The sequence below is a fragment of the Melospiza melodia genome, chromosome 4 (assembly GCF_035770615.1).
Source record: "Melospiza melodia melodia isolate bMelMel2 chromosome 4, bMelMel2.pri, whole genome shotgun sequence".
Taxonomy (NCBI): Eukaryota; Metazoa; Chordata; class Aves; order Passeriformes; family Passerellidae; genus Melospiza; species Melospiza melodia.
The window spans coordinates 11,312,626-11,337,915 of NC_086197.1; the positions used below are offsets into that span (position 1 = coordinate 11,312,626).

General features: G+C 42.2%; 1 protein-coding gene across 3 annotated transcripts in view; it reads right to left on the reverse strand.

Annotated features, from left to right (window-relative positions):
• The window catches only part of ADIPOR2 (adiponectin receptor 2), a 44,952-nt gene extending 19,962 nt beyond the window's left edge, over nt 1-24,990 (reverse strand). The window contains exons 1-2 of one of the 3 annotated variants that reach the window (XM_063153869.1): nt 24,927-24,990; nt 2,990-3,225 (exon numbers count right to left, since the gene is read on the reverse strand). In XM_063153869.1, coding sequence (XP_063009939.1) covers nt 2,990-3,157 — 168 coding nt within the window. In that variant the 5' untranslated portion in view covers nt 3,158-3,225; nt 24,927-24,990. Of the gene's footprint in view, nt 1-2,989; nt 3,226-21,383; nt 21,527-24,574; nt 24,687-24,926 lie in introns of those variants that run through there. The other 2 variants (XM_063153870.1, XM_063153868.1) reach the window with 2 other exon arrangements.
• Nucleotides 24,991-25,290: the final 300 nt, after the last annotated feature.

Genomic DNA, 25,290 nt, shown 5'->3' on the forward strand with positions numbered 1-25,290 from the left:
GTATCTACTGAATGCCACAATTTACAGAAAGTAGGATCTTATATTTCTAGTTCACAGCTATGCAACCTCTCAGGTAGGTGCCAGGGTCAACAGCCTCAGAAAAGAAACCTTTTAGGAGTAAATGTTATTTCTTAATATCACCTTCATTTTCTTAGCAAAAAAAAAAAAAAAAAGCTTTATTATGAGGACCAATATTTTGGTCCATCAAATTATAAGTACATAGTATACAATGCAAGCTGTGAGGAAGATTGAAATTAATTCTGAACAACATAATGACATGCTTCCATGCCTTCCTCCTTACAAAAGACTATTAAAATAATTCATCAAAAATTCATCAACTACTACCTCTTAAGAGCTACTTCTACAAGTGGAGCAGGAAGTGGATATACAAGCAGGGAAAGGAATCTTGTATAGGAGAGTTTGGAGAAGATTTTATATGAGAGCTGCAATGATATAAGCACAGTAATAGGAGGCACTGGGAAAATAAACAATGTCATATTATCACAGGATAAAAATACACATCTTTTTACACTAATACATCAAGTCCTAAGCCCAGTACATTTCAGAACACATATTTACTATGATCAAAGCTTTTCCTAAGTAGAAGCATTTAGAGGAATATTAAATGACAACAGCCCTCACTGCCTTCCCTCATCCAACAGGAATTGTTGCCCCCAGCTCCATCGTGGCTGATTCAGAGTGGGCACTACCTGAGACCTTTATAAGGCTGTGTTTAGCTTGATTGCCACCTGGTCAAGAACAAAATCCTTATATTACTGTTATCTGAACATGAATCTCTTCCAGACCAGAGGAAAATGAGGCTTTTGAACGAGAAGTCAGGCTAATGAACAAATACACATTGCTCTGCTGAGACAGATGCACAGAGCCAGAATGCACAGCAGAGCAGAGAGGGAATCCAAGCTGACATTTGAGCAACAGCTGTGCTGAGGCTTACACAAGGCAGAGGAAGATGTATAGCATAATGTTTTTTCCAGATTATCTGGAACACTGCAGAATATCACATAATAAAGGCCATTTGGCAAGCCAATATTGGCACTTTTGACAGCAAAGTGTTTTGGGATGATCCATTAGAAGCATCAATTATTTAGCCTTTTAAGACAAAAACAATTTAAAGGCATCATACTAACAAACCCAAGAAATCACTGAGGACCAGCATAAAAGGATGAAAAAAAATTTTAAAAAGCACAAGGCCATATATGGCAGAGAAAGTGATGCAGATTAAGATGTAACAGCAAGACCCAAATGGCAAAAACAAATTTCTGTGACAGCACTTCAGGAGACCAGGAAAGAGAAATCAAACATGAGAAAGCCAAACATTTGTAGTGAGCCAAAATGAAAAAAAAACACAAACATTTGTTATATGGATGAAAGCAAAAAAATCAAAAAGACAACATGTGCTACGAATGCCTGAAAGAGAGAATGAAAGTATTTCAACTGTTTCATTGCCAAAATGTTAGAATTAAACACTGATTCAGCCAGATAATTTCTGTTTAGCTAAGCAGTGTACAGAAAGAACTAAAGCACATTATCAGTTATGGACTTTTACCTTGGGCATTCCATCCACTGGTAACTCTGATTATTCAACCAGGAAAGTCAGAGACAAGAATGAAAATAGTCTTCAAAGCAGATGATCCCAAACACACCAAGAGATAAACATGTAAATTCAAAATATCTGCTACCACAACTCAACCTTTCTTTTTCTAACCAGTTTTGTCCAAGACTTTGCACCTTAAACCCATGCTTCATAACCTTCCACAAAATGGAAAAAGACTCTGGGAGTTTACCTTATCAGAATACTGAGAATGTTCTGGAGAAGTTATTGCAGTACAACTGTGAGTGCGCTGGCTTGGCTCTCTAGACATGAATACCAATCCTGACTTCTCATTACAAGAATGCTTGGCACTAAATTCTGTAAGGGCTCCAACTCATCAAGCTGAGAAGGCAAATAGCAGTTCTCATGTCAGCTGATCCATGACACTGGGCCCTGCAAACACCCAGAGCTTGTGGCAAATGCAATTACAGCCCCAGCCCAACACACAGTAAGCAGCACCAGCATGTTTTTGCTGCTGGCTAAAACCACACACTTGCTGTGACTGAGCTGATACAGTAAACTCATTAATCCATGATAAACTGGATAGTGAGCCTAAGATGAATGCCTCTTCCACTTAACTATGCTGATATCCATCTGAATATATCCTGGGAGAAGCATTAATTACAGGTCTGGAAATCTATAACCAGAAGGTACTTTTCTCCAGTGCTTGGACTGTGTCTTTGTAGAAGACCTAATAAAGCTGTGGATGCCCTTCTGCATGTTGTGGCTGCCAAAATTTATAGAGGTTCATGCACCTAAAACTTGCAGACATTGCCACTGGCTCAGAAAATCTGTGAGCCAACAACTGCTGAAGACTGGGAGAGTGTCCTAGGAGGTAACACAAGGGGCTTCCCCATCCTTTTGCTCTTCCTTGTGAGTCTGTTACTGGCTACTGTCTGAGATAAGATATCATGCACTGTTCAGTCTAATTACAGCAAGAATGCTTGCAAACAGATTTTTCTGTCCTAATCATCAAAAAGATACCAATTAGCCAAGGTTCTGATTACATGCAGCCAGAGCCAACAGTTCTCCTTTCACTTACAATTAATTGAAAATTACAGAACAAAAATCTTTTTGTATGAGCAGCATCTCAGCAGAACACAAACCAGTACAAGTCCCATTTCTTTGAGGACAAAATAAAAACATAAAAGCTGGTTAAACTAGTTATTATAGTTGGTCTTGTCACCCAAGTTCCCATACATTTATTCAACTGAATACTTCTGCAATCTTCCTGGTATTATTACAGTTATTTAGCAGGCAATAAAAGGTTGAGGCTCATGGTCCACATTTCCAAAAGTTAGATTACAACACTGAAGCGCTTAGGTCAAAACTCATTTTTCCTAGAAAACCTAGCAGGTAATGAATCATATGACTTACATTTTCCTGGTCAGAAGACAGTGGTGTCTCCACTAGAAGAAGGTTCTCTTGAGAGCTGTCCTCCTCAAAGGCTGCCTGTGTGGTTGCAGGGTCAGACATGTGTCCTTTTCTGAGCCGCAGACCTGGCTCTGCACAACCGGCATTATCGAGTTCCGTTGGTTCGTTCATGAGATGCTGGAGGCCTTCTCAAATATTCTCTTTCCTCTTGGTTCAGTTTGGCTGATTATGTCTTGGCTCTGAAAGAACAAAACCGTTTGTGTAACTCAACTGAAGTTAGAAAGAGGAATGCAGAAGTTGGCTGGAAGAAGAGCTTGCTTACAAGCTACAAACAGCTATGACAACTGCTTTTATATGTGCCCAAAATCCCACAGGATCAATTAAACACATTTCTACACTGTTGGGTAATGAATCCTCATCCTGAGACCACTAACAGTTTCATATCCTTGTGTTTAACACAAGTTAAACACAACTTTGAAAGGTGACAGAAAGTGAGCTTCAAAAAGCAGTAAATCTACAAAACCACAGTCAACTTTTATGAATTACAAAATTGCAAGCAGCAGGCTGTTAATATTATTTAGAAATGCACCACTTGTCACAGGTACTCTATAATTACTGTATTTTTGCAGGTATGAAGCTCATACCCAAGCTCAATCATCCAGACTAGGTTTCACCAAACTAGGACATTAAGTATTAGTAATAGCAATCAAGCAGAGCTCAAGCAGCAACTAATTTTAGACAGACTGCAAGGAGGGCAGTAGTACACAATGTGATTATGCTTCCCTTGCTTAAATTAACATGGTCACAATCACTGCAAGGAATGGGTTTGTATCTTTACTTGTGCAAGGAATTAGAGCAGACAAATTTAAACACTGTTCACTCCATCAGAGCAATCAAAACCAGGTAAATCTCCGGGAACACAATAACCCATGGTTCCTACTCAGGAAAGCAACTGTCTTCTACACTTACAACACTGCAAAAAGTATTCAGGGTAAATTTAACTCAAAATGCTAAAGATTTGATCAAATTTACAGAAAATTGATGACAACTGTTAATCTGAGCCCTCATCCAGAGTATTTTTGGTTACCCATTTGTTTTGTACACCCTGTGTGGTGCCACTTCAGCAGCCAGTTCAGAGAGACTTGTTTGACAGTGGCAGCCTTGGGAGGCACAATCTCCGGAGAACTCTGCAGTCTGAGTGACAGAAAGCATCAGAATGTACTATCACAGTGAAGCCACAGCTGAAGCTTCAGAATCCCTCTGAATGACAATCTATTCTTTTTGCACTAATCACCTGGTGTCATTACTGTAGCACCTAAGTGCTCTGATGTGACTAACACACAACATTAAGACAACCCATCTAACAAGTTTTAACTTGCCAGTATGCATAATTAAATTGGAATTTTACTGCCCAATAAAAGATGCTGAAATTTGTCATAATGTAGGAGGGAAAATTAAAAATATAAGATAGGGAATTGATATGGGCAGTTTTGTAATAAGATGTCACCTCCAAAAAGCCAATAAATAATGTATTCTGTCCTTACAGGAACTCATTTCATTTACATATGATCACTGCAAGATAATTCTCAGCTCTGACAAATGGGCTCTGGTTAATTTTGCTGCAGCAGTTTGTAATATTCTATCCCCTCAGCTGCCTGGCAATCCTCAGAGGAGAGAGCTGCTAATGAGCAGGTAACAGACTCTGCAGAACTGAATGATCCCTCGAGTTGTCCGAGTTCAGCATGGCACAGTGCTTTAATCACCCAGGACAGTAAGGTGACAATGTGACAGCAGAGCAGATGGCATCCCCACCTTCCTGCTGCCTTCACTGCAGGGTCACAACCTCCATCTGAGATGCAACAGCTAAAATGGCCACAGCTGTTTACTTGGTAAACACAAGAGCCACAGGAGAATTAAGAGGAGGTTTAGCAACATTACACAGGAAGCTCAGTGAAGGAGTTGAGCAAGTAGATTTTAAGAGCAGGAACAAATATTCAGGAAGCCACAGAACTGAAATCTTAACTGTTTTTGTCATATTTCAAGCAGCCAATTCACAATGCTATTTTTAGGCAAGAAACATGAAGACATAATCACACTGCCATTTGGCAAAACTGATGTAAGAAAGAAAAGAGTAAGCAACAACAACTACAGTTTGAAATGAAGCTAATGGGGATCTTAATTCAGAAAGCAACCTATAAGGGACAATTTCAGTACAGCACTGTGCTGGTTTTGGCTGGGGGAGAGCTAATATTCTTCCTAAGTAACCATTACATGTGATGGAGCCTGGCTTTCCTGATGGGATGGCTGAACACCACAGAAACAACAACAAATACAGTTTGAAATAAAGCTAATGGACATCTTCATTCAAAAAGCAGCCTATAAGAGAGAATTTCAGTACAGTACTGTGCTGGTTTTGGCTGGGGTAAACATGACATTGATGGAGCCTGGCTTTCCTGATGGGATGGCTGAACATCTGCCTGCCCATGGGAAGTGGTGAAGGAATTCCTTGGTTTGCTTTGCTTGTATCCACAACTTTTGCTTTAGTTATTGAACTGTCTTTTTGTGAACCCACAGGTTCTCTCTTTTATGATTCTCTCTCCCACCCCACTGGGGCAGTGAGCAAGCAGCTCTGTGGGTCCTGGTTGCCCACTGGGGTTAGACCTTAGTAAGTCCACTGAAGCAATCTGAAGCTGTAGCTAATGCAGAAGAATGCAAGTAAGCAGAGCAGGTGTTTATAAACAACAGTTACACACAGGCACACCCCCTGCCTGCTAACCCACACATTTCAAACAGGCAGTCAGCACAAACAGCCCAGTCAGTTCCACACATTGGGCAATTCCATGAGACGTTGAACCAGCAAGTTGTACTGGTTCTCCTTTCAGCCAGATTTAAGCAACAGCATTGCCACTGTGTGCTGCAGCAGCAATATTGCCTAATGCCTGTCCTTACATCACCTCTGTGACATTGTGAGGGCAATGCTCTGGGACACAGCACAGCCACACAACAGGCTCAACCACATTTGGCCAAGATGCTTGCAAAAGGCTCTCCTAATAAAACAGATAGAGGAATGCCAATTTACATCAAGCCTTGAAGACCTACCTCACCAGCACTCACTGCCAAGTATTCACTAAGGTTAAAAATGAAAGATGCATTTCACCTCCAGAGAGTCAGATTTGTATTGAGCAGCAGAGCTGATCTTCAGAGCTCTGCAGAAATAGAAGTTGCTGTTTCTTGAAATGACAGTGGGATTGTTCAGTGAACTAAGATGTTTCCATGTCATTCATCATGCAGGATCCTCACAGTGCTAAATATGCTTGCCCTAAATGAGCATGCAAAAGTAAGCAAGTTAAAGCTAATCCAAAATCACCACTACTGGGTTTCACTTCTTTTTAAAAATGTACCACTGACTGAATGCAGCTGGAAGGTGCCAACACAGAAGTGCAAATAGCCTGAAATATTTGTTCACAAATGAAAGAAAGCAGTGAAGATTATGAACAGGAAAGGCATAGGCAGTCTGAGTTCTATCACAAAGTCTCTATGACTCACAGTTCAGTTCTTTTCCTAAAAAATTAGGAAGTATTGCTAAGTATAGTAGAATCTAACCAGAAGATGATGGTTGAACCATTGTGAGGATACTTACTGCCCCATTCTGCCTAAGACTGCACAGTTCCCAAAAACAAAAGCTAGAAAATGGAAAGCTATAGAACACTTGAGGTCTTGGAAAATATTGTTTTGTGTCTCATTGAGATTATCACTCATAAATGAAATCCTTCAACATTTTTTGTAGCATACAAATTAAAGGTTTCATTAAAATTAGCTTCCATTTAAAGAGGAAGTTGCCATGATGACTTAAAATCTACTTAATGACTGCATCCATAATATCAGCATGTAGATGAATCAGTGAGTTCCTGCTGTGCTTAAAATAAGCTGAGAAAAGCATCTACAGAGTTTGGTCTGTTGGGTTTTTTAATACAGAAACTCCTAAATGCTCCATCAGCTTTCAGAAAGGACTTGGCAGTTTGATGCAAGCAGGGCTCCAAACACAGCCTGGAAGCACAAAACGAGGCTTTGGTCAATTCAGTGTGCTGCTGCCTTGCCACACAGCCCCAGAGCAGCCTCAGCCCACAGGGGCACAGCCAGGGCAGTGTGAGGCTCAGCCCTGCCAGCTCTGCACACACAACTGGAAGGCAGCATTATTTCAGCACGCACTGCAGCTGTGCAATGTCACAGGAGCCAACACCCACAGCTACAGCATATCTGGGACACTGCCTCACTCCTGAAGATGGTAAGGAAAGACTAGTTACCCAGACTTGAGCAGCACAGGATAATGCCATTATTCTCTGTGTGACACTCCCTGGGATAAGCACTGCAGCCCTTCCAACTCCCAGAGCTCACCTGGCACAAGGGCTGATTTACTGCCTCAGCTAAATGATGACACGTGGTAGTAAAACAAAGAAAACACATTAACAGTAGTGTTTGTAATTAGATCTAAAAGATCTGTCACTCCCTTTTGAGGATAAAACACAGTCCTGGATGGTCAGACTACCTCCCACTGCCCCTAAGCAAAGCAATCTCTCCAGTACTCCACTCTTGTCAGTATGTTCTTTCCTGTAAGCAGCATGAGAATGATCCTCAGAAGATATTTAATTCTGGCTGTAGCTGGTCTTTGGAAGAAGAATGAAAATTGCTTTTTCCTGCAATCCCCTCTCAATTGCCTTACTGGCAGAAACTTCCCTGCTCAGGTAGGCAATGGCATCCACTGCATGCCCTTTCCTTACTGATCCCCTCCCAAAGCAGCCATTAAAGCAGCATAAACAATGTACACACAGTGGGTGATTCCTCCTAAGATTAGCTCATTCCCCTAACAGACCTTAACTTATCAAAAGAACAAAAGACCATCATGAAATTTTCAGGCTACACATTTCTCAGAACGTTCATTAATGCTTAATATTTAATGAAGGGCTTGAGTGCGTGAAAAATCTTGTAGGAGAAGCTGTATCAATGCACAAACCCTGCCTTGCCTGTGCCATGTGCCATGACAGCTACAGCCACGCCAGTGGAATGGCAAAGCTGACTGAAATAAGATTTCCCAAGAGGTTCAGGCAAGGCCTTAGTGCCAGAATAGGCACAATTCCCTTCCCAGAACTGCCAGCACAGGTACAAATGGCAGAGCACTTCCACTACAACCCACGGACAGACTGATTGGGAAAAGAACACAACCTATTTTTGTGCCTGTGGAACAGCTGATTCTGGCTACCTTGAGTGAAATAAGGTATACTAATTGAAATGCAGTTCTCTAGGAACATTGTATTTCTGGTTGTCACAAGTTGTCCCTCAATAACAGTATTCTAACTCCAACTTGAAATAAGGAACTTTTATCTTCCTTTTTTTTTTTTTTAATTTAACAGTCTTGATCTTTCTCAATTCAGGAGGTAAAACATCCACAGTTAACATTCCAAAGCTGCAGTCAAAAACAAAGCAAATAAGGGTTTGTATGAACGGGAGGGGAAGGAAATTCTCACAGAGGACTTTGTTTTCTCAATGTACCCTAAGGAAAAGGACAAATCAGCCTGTAAAAATTCTTTGGAGGTCATCTTTAACAAAGAGGAACAATGAGGAAGTAATCCAACACCTCTTTTCTTGATGTAATTTCCCTAGATAAAGAGGCATCTACAAAACAAAGATTAGACTCCCGCAGAGGGTCAGTGGCCAAAAAGCTGTCTTTTTAACTTGTAAACTGTCACTGCAACTTCAGCCCCAGCTATTTCACAGCAGGCTGCAGAGGCAAACAATCAAGCACATTCTGATGCATTTGGAGTCAAAGAAAGGGAACAAGCCAGCAGCCTCCTGCATTATCGAAATGCTTCCATTTCACAGGATCCCACTACATTGTTACAACATTTGTCCAATTTGTACTGCAAATCGGACCCCATTTTTTTAACTGAGTAAAGAGTTATGGCAGAGGCTGGCCCACCCCCAGAGCACAATGTCCCGCCCTTACAGACTGGATGACTGCTGTAAATCAGTTCTACTCTTCAATAAACCAAAACCAAGTGAATTGTCACAAAAGCAGCATAGAACTCAGAATGAAGTTCAAGCTCATTCCACATTACATTCCACAAATACCCACAAAACTTGCTTTTGGTTCATTTTTCATTAAGTGGCTCAGTTTCTCCAAGTGAGAAAATCCCATCTTTTGTTCTTTTATGATTTTATTTCCATGGCATGCTACTCATATCAACTTTGCTTCATGGCTAACAAAAAGATGCAGTTCTCCTATGTTAGTAACACTTGGGATCACAGACTGTCTGCAAGTGAAAGCCTGAAATCAAACATCACTTTCCTCTAAAGTGAAGATTCAGAATATATACTTTTAACTACTGCCTCAAGGGCATCCAATTCACAAAACTGTTGGGTGGAGATGAAGAAACCAAAGCATTTGGAGCAGGCACTAAAATGCAGAGCTACACCATGAAACTGAGGTTACTTCCTTTAACCCTCTACAGAGAAAATCTTTGCATGGGAATATAAAGGGCACCAAAATAACAGCAATCCATAGGTAAGCATAACCCTACCCTTCCCCCTAGGAAGCCTGAGTTTCAATCTCTAAAAACTGAATGAAGCTTTTAGAGAAATGCTCCAAGAAAATGCTCCAAGACCTGGAGCAATTGTATAAAAACAAACACTGCAGCCATGCTTTTAAAACCAAAGAGGAATATGCACATTTCAGGCTGCAAACTTCCAACAGCAATCATCAGGACAGTGCTGCCTTCAGCGCTTCTTAGTGCACACCTCTTTATTTCGGTGTGCAGATTTAAGGCCTGGCTGGTGCCCAGAGGGGGCAGCTCCACTTTCCCCCCTTTGGGCAAAACACAGCTCCACCCCACAGGCACTCTGATGTTTGTCACAAGCCCTTCCAGGTGACTCTGGAAAAACATTAACCAGTGGAGGGGAACGAGATCATTATTTGCCATGAAATGCTGTCACACACATAAAGTGCACTGGCTCAAAGCCCAGCTGGGGAAACAGCCTGGACAAGGTGCCCAAGGGCAGCACCCCACCTCCAAAGGTTTAACTGCATACATATATTTTATATATTTATCTAATATATTTTATCTCATATATTTTATCTCATATATTTTATCTCATATATTTTATCTCATATATTTTATCTCATATATTTTATCTCATATATTTTATCTCATATATTTTATCTCATATATTTTATATGTATTTTCCTAATGTATGAAAAACTGGCAGTTATCTGTTGGCCCTAACCTTTAATTGTTATAAAAGTACACATCATGGTCTTCATTACAACCTGTTGACCAGGGGCAGACCACACCTGGCACAGCAAACCATCACCTTACCAAGATCACTCATTTTAATAAAGGCCAGGTTGTAAAAAGATGACAGTCTTTCCAGTTTTTGGAAGCACCTGCTCTCTAACTTTATTGATAATCTTTACTCATAAGGTTGTGAGTTTGCTCATCAGTGTTTTGGTTGTTGGCCAACAGATTTGGTTTATAAAATGTCTGTATTCCCATATTAGTAAAAAAAAAATGAAGCAAAGTTACTGCTTCACTTGCCCTCAGCAATGGCATTTCTGAAAACAGCACATATCCCTCTCCTCAAAAGCCATAAAACATAAAACATTATGTTTGCCACAAGTCAGACAACTAAAAAGTTGCTACTTTTCTGTAGCAAATATGCTACAGGAACACTGTAGAAACAGCATCCACATCCACAGAATTGTATCAGACTAGGATCAAAAAAGTGGTGCATCATCTTTCAGGTTCCTTCTTAACAACCAAAATTCAAGGAAAAGAAGCAGATCTACCATAACTAGACTGCATCTAATTTATGCCAATTAAATTAGTTCAAGTGTCTGAAGTTCCACTAAAACCAAGTAAAGCCACTTTTAATGAATTTATTTCCTTAATGCAATAGCCAGAGAATAATTTTGGTTTTAAAAGACAAATACTGTTGAGAATTAGGAAAAGCTGATGTGAACATTTAGTCTCCTCTACATTCAGTGCCACTCCTTCAGATATAAATTTATTTCCTGGTAACATAGTTCATCTTGAATTCTGAAACAAGACCAAGGACACTGATATCGTAAGACACCAGTGATGCAATTTAAAAGCAGAAATGTTAAGTTAATCTTTTACTTTCTACTGTCCTATGGCTAAGGAGGGATTTCAAAACACCTAAGTCTCCTTATGAGAATATTGCTAAAATGGAATAGGGCTGTAGCTTGAACCCAAAACACATCAGCAGGTCCAGGACCACAGAGACTCACACAAAATGTCATCTTGCTGTGGCTTGTTTGGCCAAAATACTTTCTGCTGGTGCCTCTGTGCTCCCCACAGAGGTTTTACTGCAGTGTGTGGTCTAACCAGTACAGCTCTCCCAGTGTAAATTCCAGGACTGAAACAGTTTAAGATCATGAACATGCTTCATGTTAACTTAGAAGTGATCAGGAAGTATTTTGTGAATATACATGTTAGATGTTTTCCATGACTTAACACCACTTACTGGTGCATTCAGACAATCATTTTGGGATCTCTTTCAGCTAAAAAAAAAAAAAAAACAAAACAAAAAAACAAAACAATCCTCAAAACCAGAAAAACCCCAAACACACAATGGAATTGAAAAAAAAATGTTGTAAATGAGCTGGGCAATGAGGAGCACCTATCTAAAAAATTATTGTGTCCTTACTTTGAAGTATGTAATTGCCATCCACCCTTTGTAACAGAGCTACGCTGCTGGCTAAGCACAATGAGGACTGGCTATAACATTGGATTAATGACAATCAGCACCAACAGAGGAAAATAAAGATTATTTTTTTCTGTCAAACTATTTACACAAGATAATTTACAACATAAAACTCCAACAACAGCAGATTAAGCAAAAAAATCCTCAAGGGAAACAGACACAAAGTTTACACTTACGAAAATCTCTTATTGCAAAACAAGAATAAAGGTTTAATTTCACATAAACAGAAAATTTGAAATTAGACACCCAGGTTGCCTTAATCACATGTAGAATGCAGCATTTACTCTAATTATGAAATTCACTGAAGAAAAGAGCATTATGTGAAGCATTCCCAGAGATAACCTGAAGCTTTAGACCAATGAAGAAAGAAAAGAGGAATAAAAGCATATTAGCAAAGATCCCAAGGAAACTCAAGTGGCTCCTAGAGAGAGGAAAAAGAAACAGGGAACATCCAGATCATACTCCCAACAAATGACTCCTAGGGCTCATAACCTCTGTTACCCTCTCCAGCAGGCCAAAGCTGCTGACCTGAAGACCCAGAGCAGCAACAGACGGGTGAAAATAAATCACAGAGAAGGGACAGAAACCAAAAAATCCATTGTGTTACAACTTTAACTGTGTTTGGCAACATTTTCATGTCCGTAACTGCCACATTCTTCTTAGAATCATTAGTCAGACTTCAGAAAGAAAAACTGAGTCCCACAGTTAAGATTTCCATTGTAGCAGCAATAAATTCTGGGCCATACCTGCACACATGTCACTTTAACAAACAGACACATGCACAAGGGGCACTTCCTCTTTGACCACAAACAAGAACACAACAACAAAGCTGAAGGAATGCAAGACTCCATCCATTGCTGTCTTCAAAGTGTTACAGGAAAATTACAACAGAATGACAAGGTCTGAAACAGCCCCAGGAAAAGCAACCAAAAGGGCCCCCTGAACTGGCACCATGTCGGTTTCTCGGCTGTTTAGGTGGCCTGGAAAGGCCCGGGGTGGCCTTGGACAGCCCGCGATTCAAAGGACGAGAAGAGGCTTCAGATCTTTTCTCGGTCTCGGTGTTTATTAATTGTTTATCTAAAAGATTTTCTCTTGGCCCGACAGAGGTCTGCACAGCAGCCAGCCATGAGCACACTGAGAGCCCCCGGGGCGGTCACCTATCTTTATACTCGAAGTTACGTATACAATATTTATCAATTTTCCCCAATACCTTCTACCCTTATTAACCAGTGCACTTTTAGTAATAACCAATCCCAAAGTGCCACCATCACCACAGAAGATGGAGGCCAAGAAGAAGAAGAAGGACAGGACACGCCCCAATTCCTCCATCTTACTTCTTTGGACCCCCCTGTACAGAAATCCTAAACCCTGTGTCTTACACTCTAATTAACTTATCCCTTCACCATTCACCCAGTGAAATCCTCCAGTCCTCATACAGGTGTCGTCTCCTGTGTAGGATCAAAGTCCAGCCACCAGACACTTCTGGCAACATTCCAGGACTCCCGAGCCCCCCAAGGGTGGTCTCGGCCACTCTGCACCTCAGTCCTGAGGTGCTGAGATCCCACAGCACCACTCTCTGCCCAGAGAGGGAACTCGGTGCTGGGGTGAGCTGTCAGGGCTGCTTTGCACCCAGGAGCCTTTCAGACACACATACACATCCTACAGCAGCACCCAAACACAAACCAGTGAGCCTGGCATCCACTGCCTGTGCTTTCTGTTTGCAGAAAGGATCTCCAGATACCACAGGAGACACTCCATTGCTCCAAGAAACTTTACGAACAGGAAGGAAATGTGGCCAAGTCGATAAGCCTTCACAAACTTAAGAGTAGGAAGGGTAGGAATTTCAGTTGATTTCCTGGACAAGGGCCCAGACAAGGAACACGAGCAGAAAGCAAGAACTGGGTCAGCAAACTACTGAATAGTTATGTGCCCTAGTTTTAAATACTTACTGAAGGTACTCTTGAACAATTGCATCTGTAAGGGGTGTTAATGCATGTAAAACTACACAGATAAACTGTTCTGCAAAGAAAAAATACCTTAGGCTGACAGCACCTACTGTCAATGGAGCTGGCAAATAAAAAACCTCTTTCTAGGATGAGTTTGATCTCTCTCTGTGAGAAAAATAAGCTATCTAATGTAATTTTGATGTGAAGACAAGCTACCGTATCAATGGGTGTGACCAAGATGCAACATAGCTCTTTGGATTCACCTGATGTGCACAGACAGACAGAAGACACAGGCCAAGCTTCTCAGCAGAGGCTGAGTGCTACATACAGGAGCCAGGCACTAATCTGTATGCCAGAGATGTTCTCAGCTGAGTTCTCTGGCTGACAACTCCACACAGGGGGCAGATCTGAACAGAGCAAAGCCAGCACCTTACCCACTTGTATCCCCAGGCACACCATCATGGAAAGCATGAAAGGCTCTTCCAGTACTGACACACAGTAGTGGCACACAAGATTTTGGAAAAAAAGGAGACCCTGACAGGCTTCAAGTCCTAAGAAAGTCAATAAGCAGTGCTGTGAATTTAATACATGAGAAAAAGCAGAAGCAAAACCTTGGAGGACCTTCAAGCTGCCCAGATAACCAGGCAAGCCCTGACCTATGCAGATAAGCAAGCAGCTGTAGCAAAGTAAACAAGATGTGAAATAAGCCTTGAACTTATGAAATTCAAAATCCAATATCTATTTTTAATATGTGCTAGTTAATGTGTAATAGTTTGTAAGTTTTACATCACATTTTACACATTTACTAAATTATTTGGGAGAAGGTTTTGTTTGTGATAGGAAAGAAAGTTTTATGTGAAACCAGGGGTCACCACTCAAAACTGCAGTTAAGATTTCAACAAAGCACAAGGTTTCCTAATCTTTCTGTCTACAACAGCATCATGCCAAACAACAATAAGAAAAATTAAGATCCCAACCACTGCCCATCAACCAAAGTAAGGGCACAGAGAGTTAGCAGATCAGGCTGGGTGACCTCAAACACAAAAAAAATCATTTTTGACACAGCAATAAGCAAACCCTGGAACATTTTGCTACAGAATGAAGATCCACAGGGAAAATGGACAAATATGCAGTGTAAATCCATCAAGCACATGAAGCCACCTTTAGCTCTAAAAACCTCTCTGAATACCTGTGCATGTCTATTTTATGTTGCTTGTACATTCATGCTCAGAATGCTTGCACATTCATGCTTCCTTAGGGGATGGACATACTCACTAAAAACTCTAAAACAGAGTTGTCTCTGAGGAAGGACAGCAAAGGGCCTAATGCATACAAACAAAATAAAACAGGAAGGATGTTAAATTATTATGAGACAGAAAACAAAAAACTGTAGAAAAAAGGATAAGGGCTGAAACAATTTCCTAGGGACAGCAGGCAAAGCACCCTAAGAACACCAACAGCTCCCAAAGGCACTCAAGAAGCCAGCAGGCACTACCCTGAAGGCTCTGGCCAGGGACTTACATAAGAGGACAGGGGGAGAGAAAAGCCCTGTGGCTGCCAGGTTTGTGCCTCCTGCCCTGAATGCCAGCTTGGCTGGGTGGCCCTGCAGCTTGGCCAGGGCTCAGACTCACAGGGCACAAGCAGAAAGGTCAGGGACAGAGCACAAAGGCTCCGTGAGAGGTGCTGCAGGCTGGCACATTTGGAGCCTCACGTCAGGATTTCATCCTGCCATGAACACAGCCAGGCACAGCTCTCACACTGCCCACAGCCTGCTGAGCACCACCAGCACAAAGCTGCTGGTCCCTCTGCTTCAGGGAGCTCTTGGCACTTTGAGCATGGCTGACACACAGGGGGAGCAAAACTGAGCGAGGGAAGCGCCAGAACATAGAGATGTTTGTGCAGCAGGGCTTGGAGGCAGGTGGGCACCACACAGCCTGCCTGCACTGCACACAAGAGGGTGCTCAGAGAGGCTCAGGAGGCAGCAGCCTAAGCAGCAACTCCACAATGAAGGCAGAACCCTGAGCCAGAGGTAGTTTTACTAGTTTATGTTATAGCTCCCCTGGAATTTCATGTTTCAATGAAAGTGACTTTTTTCCAGAGACTTGAAGAAATCAAAACACTCAGTATGCCCTAATTTTTGTTCTTACATATAGATTAGATAAAATCTGTTAACTATGATTTTTAACTTCTTTCAGAGATATTGCCTAAACTGTCCCACAGCAATTTGATGTCACTGATTTCCACTGGTGAAAGTCAGAACAGTAGGTGCAAATGGAAAAGAAAAAACTAACGAAAAAAAAGTCACCCCATTCAGAGAAAAAAACCAAACCAAATCAAAACTGAAAAACAAACTAAATAAACCCTTCAAAAATTCATTTCCACAGTGTTCCTCCTGAAGGGGAAAAGAATGACATCTTCCAGTCCTGTCTCTGACTGGTGTACATTCTCCTGCAGCTCACTTCAACAATCATCTCCAATCTGGAAGCCCCACTTGTCACACACTGTCACCCTGATACGGAAACATTCAAATTTCTCATAAGCCTCATTTCTGAGAAATACAACAGAGAACAGTGAAACAGACAGATCTTGTACCTTCCACATGGAGTAACACACACAGCAGTTATCTCAATCACTGCAATAATTTTCCCCAACACACCTGCTCTCCTGACAAACAGCTGTGCTACCTGTGAGGAAAGTAGCCTCAAATTCCTCCCAGGTTTTTGATGTTTGTATTCAAGCTTGGGAAGGTTACAGCTTAAGATTCCCACAAGAAAGATGTGTAATCAATATGAAGGCTGTTTCTCCAAGAAAACAAAATCCTACGTAATAAATTTACATAGAGAGGGAAAAAATGCAAAGAGTATGTGTCCCTATGCAGCAGCTTGTAAACATTTACATCACACTGGGTGACAAAATGCACACATTCATCTAAATTAACACCCTTCCATTTTTGTAGGCTCACTCACCCAGATAACTCTGACTTAAACTCCACACAGTTACAGCTAAATTGCACAAAGATGCATCAGCATAAAACCAAGGAAAGCAGGAAATTTTTAACCATCTCCACTATATCATTCTTTACAAAATGTTCAACTTAAATCCAAATACCACATCTTATCCAAACTGTCTGCCAAACAAATCTCTGCCTCGGTACTTGTTAAAGCTGATTTATTACTGTCAAATACATTAATCTGCATGTTAATCTGCCTCAGGTCACTTGAAGTTAGTGAAAAGAGACCTTTGTCAAGCCATATAAAATGTTGCTTTTGGTCCACATGGGAGTTTGAAATCAGAGCTTGGGAGAGATCCTCTACAACATAAATATTATAGCAGGAAAACAGCAAGGAACGCAGAAGACTTTCTGTAATCCATTTCCATTTTCTTTGCTTCATGTTGTTAAAGCCTAAAAATTTCCCTAAATGAAGGCTGAGTTTATCTTAGGATCCTGTGTCACTGGAGTTGTAAAGCACCAGCATGACAGCTTCAAGCTGACATTCACTGCACTCCGGTGGAGGAGGGATTTGTTGTAATTTATACAACCTACTTCATCCATACTGCAAGTACACCAGCCAGAAAATCTGCCTCCAACATTACACACACCACATTATGTACACTGAGTGCTGCTAATAGTTCTATACAAAGCCCCACATCCAACAGTTTAAACCCTCCCCAGTTGCATGGCTTCCTTATTCAACATTTCCCACAGAAAGCAGGACTGGTTTTCACCAGCAGACCACTTGCTTCCTAAAATAATCAATTCTCTCGACAACTTACCAGACGATCCAAGATTTCAGTACAAACAAATCAAAAGTTCAAAGATGAATAAAGGCTGTTGGGCAACCCCTGAAGAGAAGCAGTTTTAACATACACATCCTGCATGTTTGCTCAGCAACTGGATCACCATAAGCAGCACAATATATTGGTACTGGTCCATTACCTGTCACAAGCCCTGAAGAAGCAGTCTCAGATGCAAGCAGCAGCAATGAGTATGCTCCCCACCTTTCCTTTTTATGTTTGCCTAGTAATTAATTTTAAGTGCCAGCAATTCTCAATTGCTCCATCATTAGCATGACTAAATGTCATTCTACACAGGAATTATGCAACTATGCTTTGGTCAACCCCAAATACCACCACTGTTACCTGTGACTCTGAATGTTGTAACAAATAACATGCCTATGAACTGTTCATTTATTACAAACACATTACTCCCATTACTGTCCAATTCATGAGTCCCTTGTGCTTCAAATGAGAAAGTGTTACCTCAAAACAGGATCTTCAAGAAGGAAGCTGAGCTTTAAGGAAGTTTTAATGTGATAGCCTCTCAAAATGCAATGTGATTTCCAGTGGTAGCACAAGAAGTACTGGACACATCACAGTTACTGCTAAAAGAACAGGAATGTGGAATTGTGCCTTTTCAGGGATGGCCTTAGCCTACAGAAAACACTCATGTGAGTCTTGCAGGCAGATAAGCCCTCAGGCACTTGTATAATAATGAACTATTGAAGCAGAGCCAGGACATGAGTTTTCAGAGGAAAACAGTCATGAGTTCTGTGATCATGCTTTGTTTCTCACAATGACTTTACTGTGATGTGTAACAAGGGGCTGTTTGATGCAGCTAACCAGCCCAGAAAAAGTCAGCTGGAAAGGGCTTACAGGGAGGGATGAAAAACCAGTGTGCTGTGAGAGCATCTTGCACCACCTTTCCAGCAGCACTTTAAGGCTCTGCTGCCCCCAGCCCAACACGTGTCCTGGGCATTCACAGTCCTGCAGAGCTGCACTGCTGCATCAACCCCGCCCTGATCTGAGTGCTGAGACTGTGGAGTGTTATCTGTGACAGCCCTGCAGGTCCCCTCCCTTTGCCCCCTCTGACCTGGACCCTGCAGTCCTGCCAAAGCAGTTGACACAAATGGCATTTTCAGCAGCATCACATGCTGCTTGGTGTTTGGGACACAAACAGTCGTGCCAGGCCTCTGAAACTTGGTCAGCTTCTCTTGCTGCCCATCAAGGATAAGCTTCACTTAAAATTGGGTTTATCTTCAAGACAGAAGACATCTTACCCTTAAACTCTAGAGTATAGGTTCAAGGCTAAATTAGAAGAGTTTTGCAAAGTAACTAAAATCAATAGACACCGCCCTAGATACTTTAGCAACAAGTCACTTCCTACTGAACCAAAGATTTCTTTTGTAACCCAGAAAGTCTTAACATTTTATTACTGATTACAGTCCTGTTTGATATAAGAGCAGCAGAAGAAACACCTATGAAAAATCCTATCAGAGAGAAATGAGGCTTTAGCAAATCACACTCTGTGTTTCTGAGGGATGATCTAAAAAGAGAACAAGTAATTGGTATGTGTTTATATTTAAATAATTGTGTATTTATATTTAAATTTCCTCTGCTATACCAAAAATGGATTTGAAAATTGCCCCTCGAGAAATACATTACAGATCAAGTCTAAGATACCTGGCAACTTCCTTCCCCAAATTAGTGAAGCTCATAAAAAGGAAAGGATTTTTATAAGACATCTCTTATTGAACTATTTCTGTAATGCTGCAGATTTCACATGGTTGCCAATTATTAAAATGTCACAGAGCAGGAAGTCAAGGAGCAGTTGCACTTAACCATGGACATTCAGATAACCATGACACAAGCCTTTTTCAGCATCCTCCTTCTAGCCTGGAGCATATAAAGGTCTGAAAACCACTAAGTAAAGCTTTTGTTGACTTTGTTATGCTTTTCTCAACTCTCAGAACACTCACCTCAGAAATAATCCATTTTGTTCCCCACTGAAGGTACAGCAGGCAGAAAGCCAATAGTTGGCACTTTGTCACATATCTACTTTAATAAAAATTATGAATAGGCTCTTACTTTTATTTCTACAATCATGTTCCATTAAAGCAAAAAACTATTTGCCTAAAAGATTAATACTGAGAACAATGCAACATTGCTGTGACCAGCCTTGCAATGCCACATGCCATTCTAGAGAATACAGAGACACACAAATAATTCTTAAACTAACACAATTTGCAAAGCACATTGTTCTTTTACCACCATTCAGATTTAATCTAAGCAGCCAGAGTTGGTATTTGCACCCAAAAACCAGCTTTTACTGCTTCCCTTCAACTATCTCATTTCCATCACAAGTCCTGCATGTTACAATAAACAGAAACAATGTACAGACATATGGGATCTTGAAGTCCTTATCTCCCAAAATTTACTATCACCTACCAAACAGTTTGAACAAGAAATCAAAGGAGCACAAGTAAGGGCCTTCAATGAAGTCTGGAATTACATGAAGAAAATATTTCCTTTAGCAGGAAGGCCCATGGCTCATTCCCTCAAGGAACAGCCTGTTATTTAAATATCCATAAACATCCAATTTACTAACACACACTTAAGACAACATTTTGAGAAAAATCAAACTTGACAAATAAAAATCCATCAGTAAGGAGCTAAAACAGGAACCTCTCCAGAGTGCTGTCATTAAAACAGAGAAAAGCCCACTGAAGGCTCCTACCAGCAAAATGACCCTTATCTAGAAGTTGTAGAACTGCTTAACACATCCAGTGAGCTCCTAAAAAATTCCACAGCACATAAATTGTCATCTTCTAGACCCAAACAGAGCAGCACAATTGACCTTGGCTTCAAACAAAGAATGGCAGTCTCTGCAATCCTCTAAGCAGATGGAACCAACACGTTGGGGGAAAAGAGCATTTAATTTGGTGAAGAAGAGAAGGAGGAAAACTACATGAACAGATATGAGAAACTGCTTTGGAGTACTTGTGATACAGCAGCCTAGTGACACCTTATCTTGGAATACATGCAGATGATCACAGACTCCCTCAGAAAAACAACCATTTGACAAAAGCAAACCACTCTCACAGGATCTATTCAAATGCAGGCAACACTGTAACATTTTGACATCTATACCTGGTGTACCTTTGGTTTTCACCATTAGGTGAGAAACATGAACATTTAGTATTTTGAGATAATACTAGCAGAAAGAAGAGAATAAAGCAGGGGGGAAAAGGAAGTAGCCTTTCCTGTAGCAGGTTTGCAATGCACTCAGATGTGCTGGCAGAACACTGAAATACCCACTCTGAGTATTCAGATATGACTTTCAGCCCATTCTGCAAGTAAATTGTCTGCTCTCTTTCCCACTGCTGCCCGAAGGTACCTCACAGCCAATGATTACAGCTCTGCTGTTCCAACACTTCCCTCCTGTAAATAGTGCCTGACTATTTTCTGTTCTCACAAGGGCCTAATTAGTCCTGTTCACAGAGAGCTACAGCAGCTGGCACATCCCAGCAGACTCCAGTGCATTTTCACAGCTATTCAAATCCATCTGAACCATGCAGCACATTTTTCTACACTAACAATTATGCATCCTGTGAAATTTACATCCACCTATACGTCTGAAAAACCTTTTCTGCCGTCAGTTCAACCACAGGACAGCCCTGAGATGTCCCAAAATCACTGACACAACATGTAGTTCACAGAAGTCCAAAGAATCCTGCCTGGTCAGAAAGAGAGACCCTCTCCCCCACCAACAGAGCAGCAGAGACCTGCAACTCCAGAACACATGAGCAATCATGTTAAACCAGAAAGCAAAATACTATTTAAACATATAATATTTGCTTTTCATATTTCTGAGCACATTAATTTTGCCAACTCACTTCAAGTTCTTTGCTGTCTCTCAAATCCAGTAGCAGCAGCACAAGCAGTGTGGCACCCCCTTTCCTGGGAGAGGCTGCCTGCTTTTCACCTCCCCAGCTGCCACGTGCCACGGTGGAGAGCAGCCCCTGCAAACACAAAGTCTGTCACCCTCTCCTCAAAGGGAACCTTCAGGTTCATCGTCAAGCTGGGCTAAGATTATATTTTTTTATGTCAAACCATTGAGACAAACTTCCCAGAAAATATATGTAATCACAGGGCAAGTTCAATTTTATAGTTAGATGATGGGGAAACTATGCATCTCACACTCCACAACCCAGAAGGCAGGAGGTTGCTCTCTTCAAAGCTCTGTAACAGGAACTGTGTGAAAACAACTCACCTCCTGCTTCTTATTAGCTTACACACTGACCTGCAACATCCTACTTCAAAAGTGAAATGTTCCAGTAGTAGGAGCATATTCAAATAAACAAATAAAAGTTCAAAATGTTTTCAGGAATCAGTTTCCTGAAGAATTGGAACTAGAATCTTATTTGTTTCCATATTCTTTAGTTTTGAAAACCAGCTTCTTTGTTAAAACTTCTCTTGACAAACAGTGCTTTAAAGACAGGCACCATGTGAACCACAACAAGCTGAAATACACCTTGTAAAAGGACAAAGCATTTAAAACAAGTTCTATCAAAAGCAATAGTTTAATAGTCCCTTCCTTAAACACTGTCCCAAACACTTCTTCATAATCACCACCATTATCTTGGGCAACGTCTTTTCAACTCTACCAACACCGTCTGTCAGAAAATTCACTGAATGACTCAGACAGACACTTTCAAATCATAAATACTCAAAACTGCTATTTCCATTTCAGAACTACTTCTGTTCAAGGATTTGAATTGATGATGGCACAATAATCCAACGACCTCACGAAGTTTCCTTATCAAGATTTCCCCCATGCACAAACAGCATGTCCACTGACCAAAGCCAGCCTTGTGCTTTGCGCAGTGCCTTGGACAATATGGTTATGCAATCCAAAACCCATAAAACTTGCAACATTTTTAGTGCCTAATATTGAGTATCTTTTGTACATGAATGCTTGACACAGCTCCTTGAACATGTAACTGAAGACATGAGATAACAGCAGAGATCCCAGCATTAAAATCACTGGCATTACATGCCCTGCCAATTCCCATTAATTTCCCTTCATCACAGACCTACAGAAACGCTTGCCTAGAGCAAGCACAGGCTTTGCAAAGCTCAGCCTTCCAACCCTGTGTTCCAGGAGTCAGCCTTTCAGTCTGAATCTCACCCACACTGCCAAAACCCCTGCTCACTAGCCACTTGCCACACTCATAGCAATGTCACCAGCTCAGCAGCACTGACTCAAGTCCATTGGGGTGTGGGATGATGGAAAGCCCCATGGGTCTGCCTCTCTTGTCTCTTTAAGAGAATTTAAGCTTCTCTACCCATGGCACTTTAAATCTATATTTGAGAATACACATATAATATACAAGAATATGCTGGAGAAATTTTCACCATGAAAGGCTTTGCTTGAAGTACGCCAAAAATACACTCCTGTCCTTCACACCACATTATGTTTTCAGATGTGATTTACGCTCAGAAAGGATCATTCTGAAAACCTGGGCTAGGTTGGGATGCAGCTTTTAGCTCCTCCATCACTTATTGTGATTCAGTTTTCCACATTAGCAGCGATCCTCCATGGCTTTCACAGCAAAGCTGCCAACAACCTTATTCACAACCATATTTAGTTGTCAGCTCAGACAAGGGAATAATTTCTGTATTGTACCAACTAATCTTACACTTCCAACACAACAACGACTTCCTTTTAAGTTGCCTACTAACACACACTTATAGGCTTCTTACAGGTTTAAGTGTCACAGAACAGATGAAGTTCACACATTATTAATAAGTTATCCCTATAATGCAAACACCACGGCATGAAAATCATCTGAACTGCAAGTGGCTGGCAACCCCATAGGAAAAGAAAAAAAGGAACTCATAACACAAACTTCCTCTCTGCTATAAACAAGGCTAGGTCACAGCCAAAGATAACAAGGAAAACTGGCCATGTTTCACGATCGGGCTGCACCCATAACTCCAAGACACAACGCCTACTTTTGCTGATCACAAACATGTTTTGCTCTGTTACAGCAGCTGAAGTAGTCTCAGTAAGGTTGTGCAGCAAACAAGCACCTCCACACTGAAATACTACAACAAGGACTCCGAGGATTTTCACAACTCTGAGTGCTGTGCAGCACACAGCTCTTCGCTGACTTCCAGAACAGACCTGTGAAGCCCGGAGCCAGGATGAAGGCAGAAATTCGATACTCCCTGACACTGACTACAGCAAGGGAGTGAAAACAGGCGTTTAAATTACACTCGAAGACATCAACTCAAAGCCAGATTATGCCAAGAAGGCTTTGCCCAGAGGGCCTGGCCAGTTTCATACAATTTAATCCATTTTAAAAATACACAACACGGTTGTGATACACAAGGCAATTGAGCTGCCTGAAAAGCTTCAATGCTGCAGTGAAGAACACAAAGTTTCTTTAAACGAGAGGTAACATTTAAAAGATTTCTGCTGTGTGACAAGTGCATGATAGTTTACATACACAAAGTGACAAAGCTCGTATAACAAAAAATTAAAAGTTCTAATTTAATATTAATGGTTTTCTCAAAACAAATGCCCACACATCTACAGAAGCCACAGAATCATCTGACTAGTAAGGCTAAGACAAACACAAGAAGAAACTAACACTGCTTGAAAACCCCAGCAAAGAAGAACAGCTGTCATCTCTTCTTTGTTTTCCAGCCCATTACCATATGTTTCAACGTCTTTGTTGTTCATCACAAGCAAACAAGAGATGAACACCTGATTCTCTCAGGAATAAAAAAAAACCAGCAAAACTTTTTAAAAAGTTTCCTCTGATGCCACTTGAGAATATCCAAACTGTGCTTAACCTAATATCAAATATTTATATTACATTATCTACTGTCGGTAACTCCAGTGTTTATAGATATAAGCACTTAAAAACACTCTGCTGTCAAAAAGGGCTCCCACACTGTGCAAGCGGAGGAATTATTACTTCTATTGCCTCCCTAAGAAGCTTTCAGGCGCAGCAGCAGATTTCCCTGCCCTCACAAGCAACAAGTGCACGGAAGGCTATAAACAAGACCCACTTACGGTGCTCTTGACCCACTTAGCGCGCTCCCCTGGCCCAAAGCCTCCTCCCGCAGCCGGCGATTCCCGGTGCTCCGCCGTGCCCCGAGCGCTCTCGCTGCCTGAGGGCTCCGCTCGCCCGCAGGGCCCAGCCCGGCCCGGCCCGGCCCGCGCCCTCCGCCCGCCTCCCGCCCCGCCAGCAGCGGCACCAGCGCAGGCCGCCCGCCCTCCAGCCCTCCCGCCCGCCGCCGTCCCTCCCGCCGCCCCGAAGAGCGGCCGCACGCCCGGGCGGGCAGCCCCGGCCCCGCGGGCCGCGGCCAGGCCGCGCAGCCCCCGCGGAGCGGAGCGCGGCCGCGGCTGCCCGGCGCTCGCTCACCTGGCAACGGCCGGCGGAGGTGCTGCCGCCGCCCCCGTCCCGCGGCCGCCGCTGCCGCCGCCGCCGCCCGCCCGGCCCGGCCGCCGCCTCCTCCGGCCCTACGGCGTCACCATCGCACGAGGCCGCCGCCGCCAATGCGGGAGGCGCCGCCGCGGCTGCGCGCCCGGGGCCGGAAGGACGCGCGGCGGGCCCGGGCCGGGCCGCGCACGGAGGAGGCGGCGCTGAGGGCGCGCAGCCGCAGCGGCAGCGGAGCGGGGCCCGCGGTCACCCCCCTCACTCACTCCCTCCCGGGAACAGATTCCTGGAGTCCGTGGGGAAAGAGTTCTGAGATATCGGGTCCGGCCTGTGGCCACACACCACCATG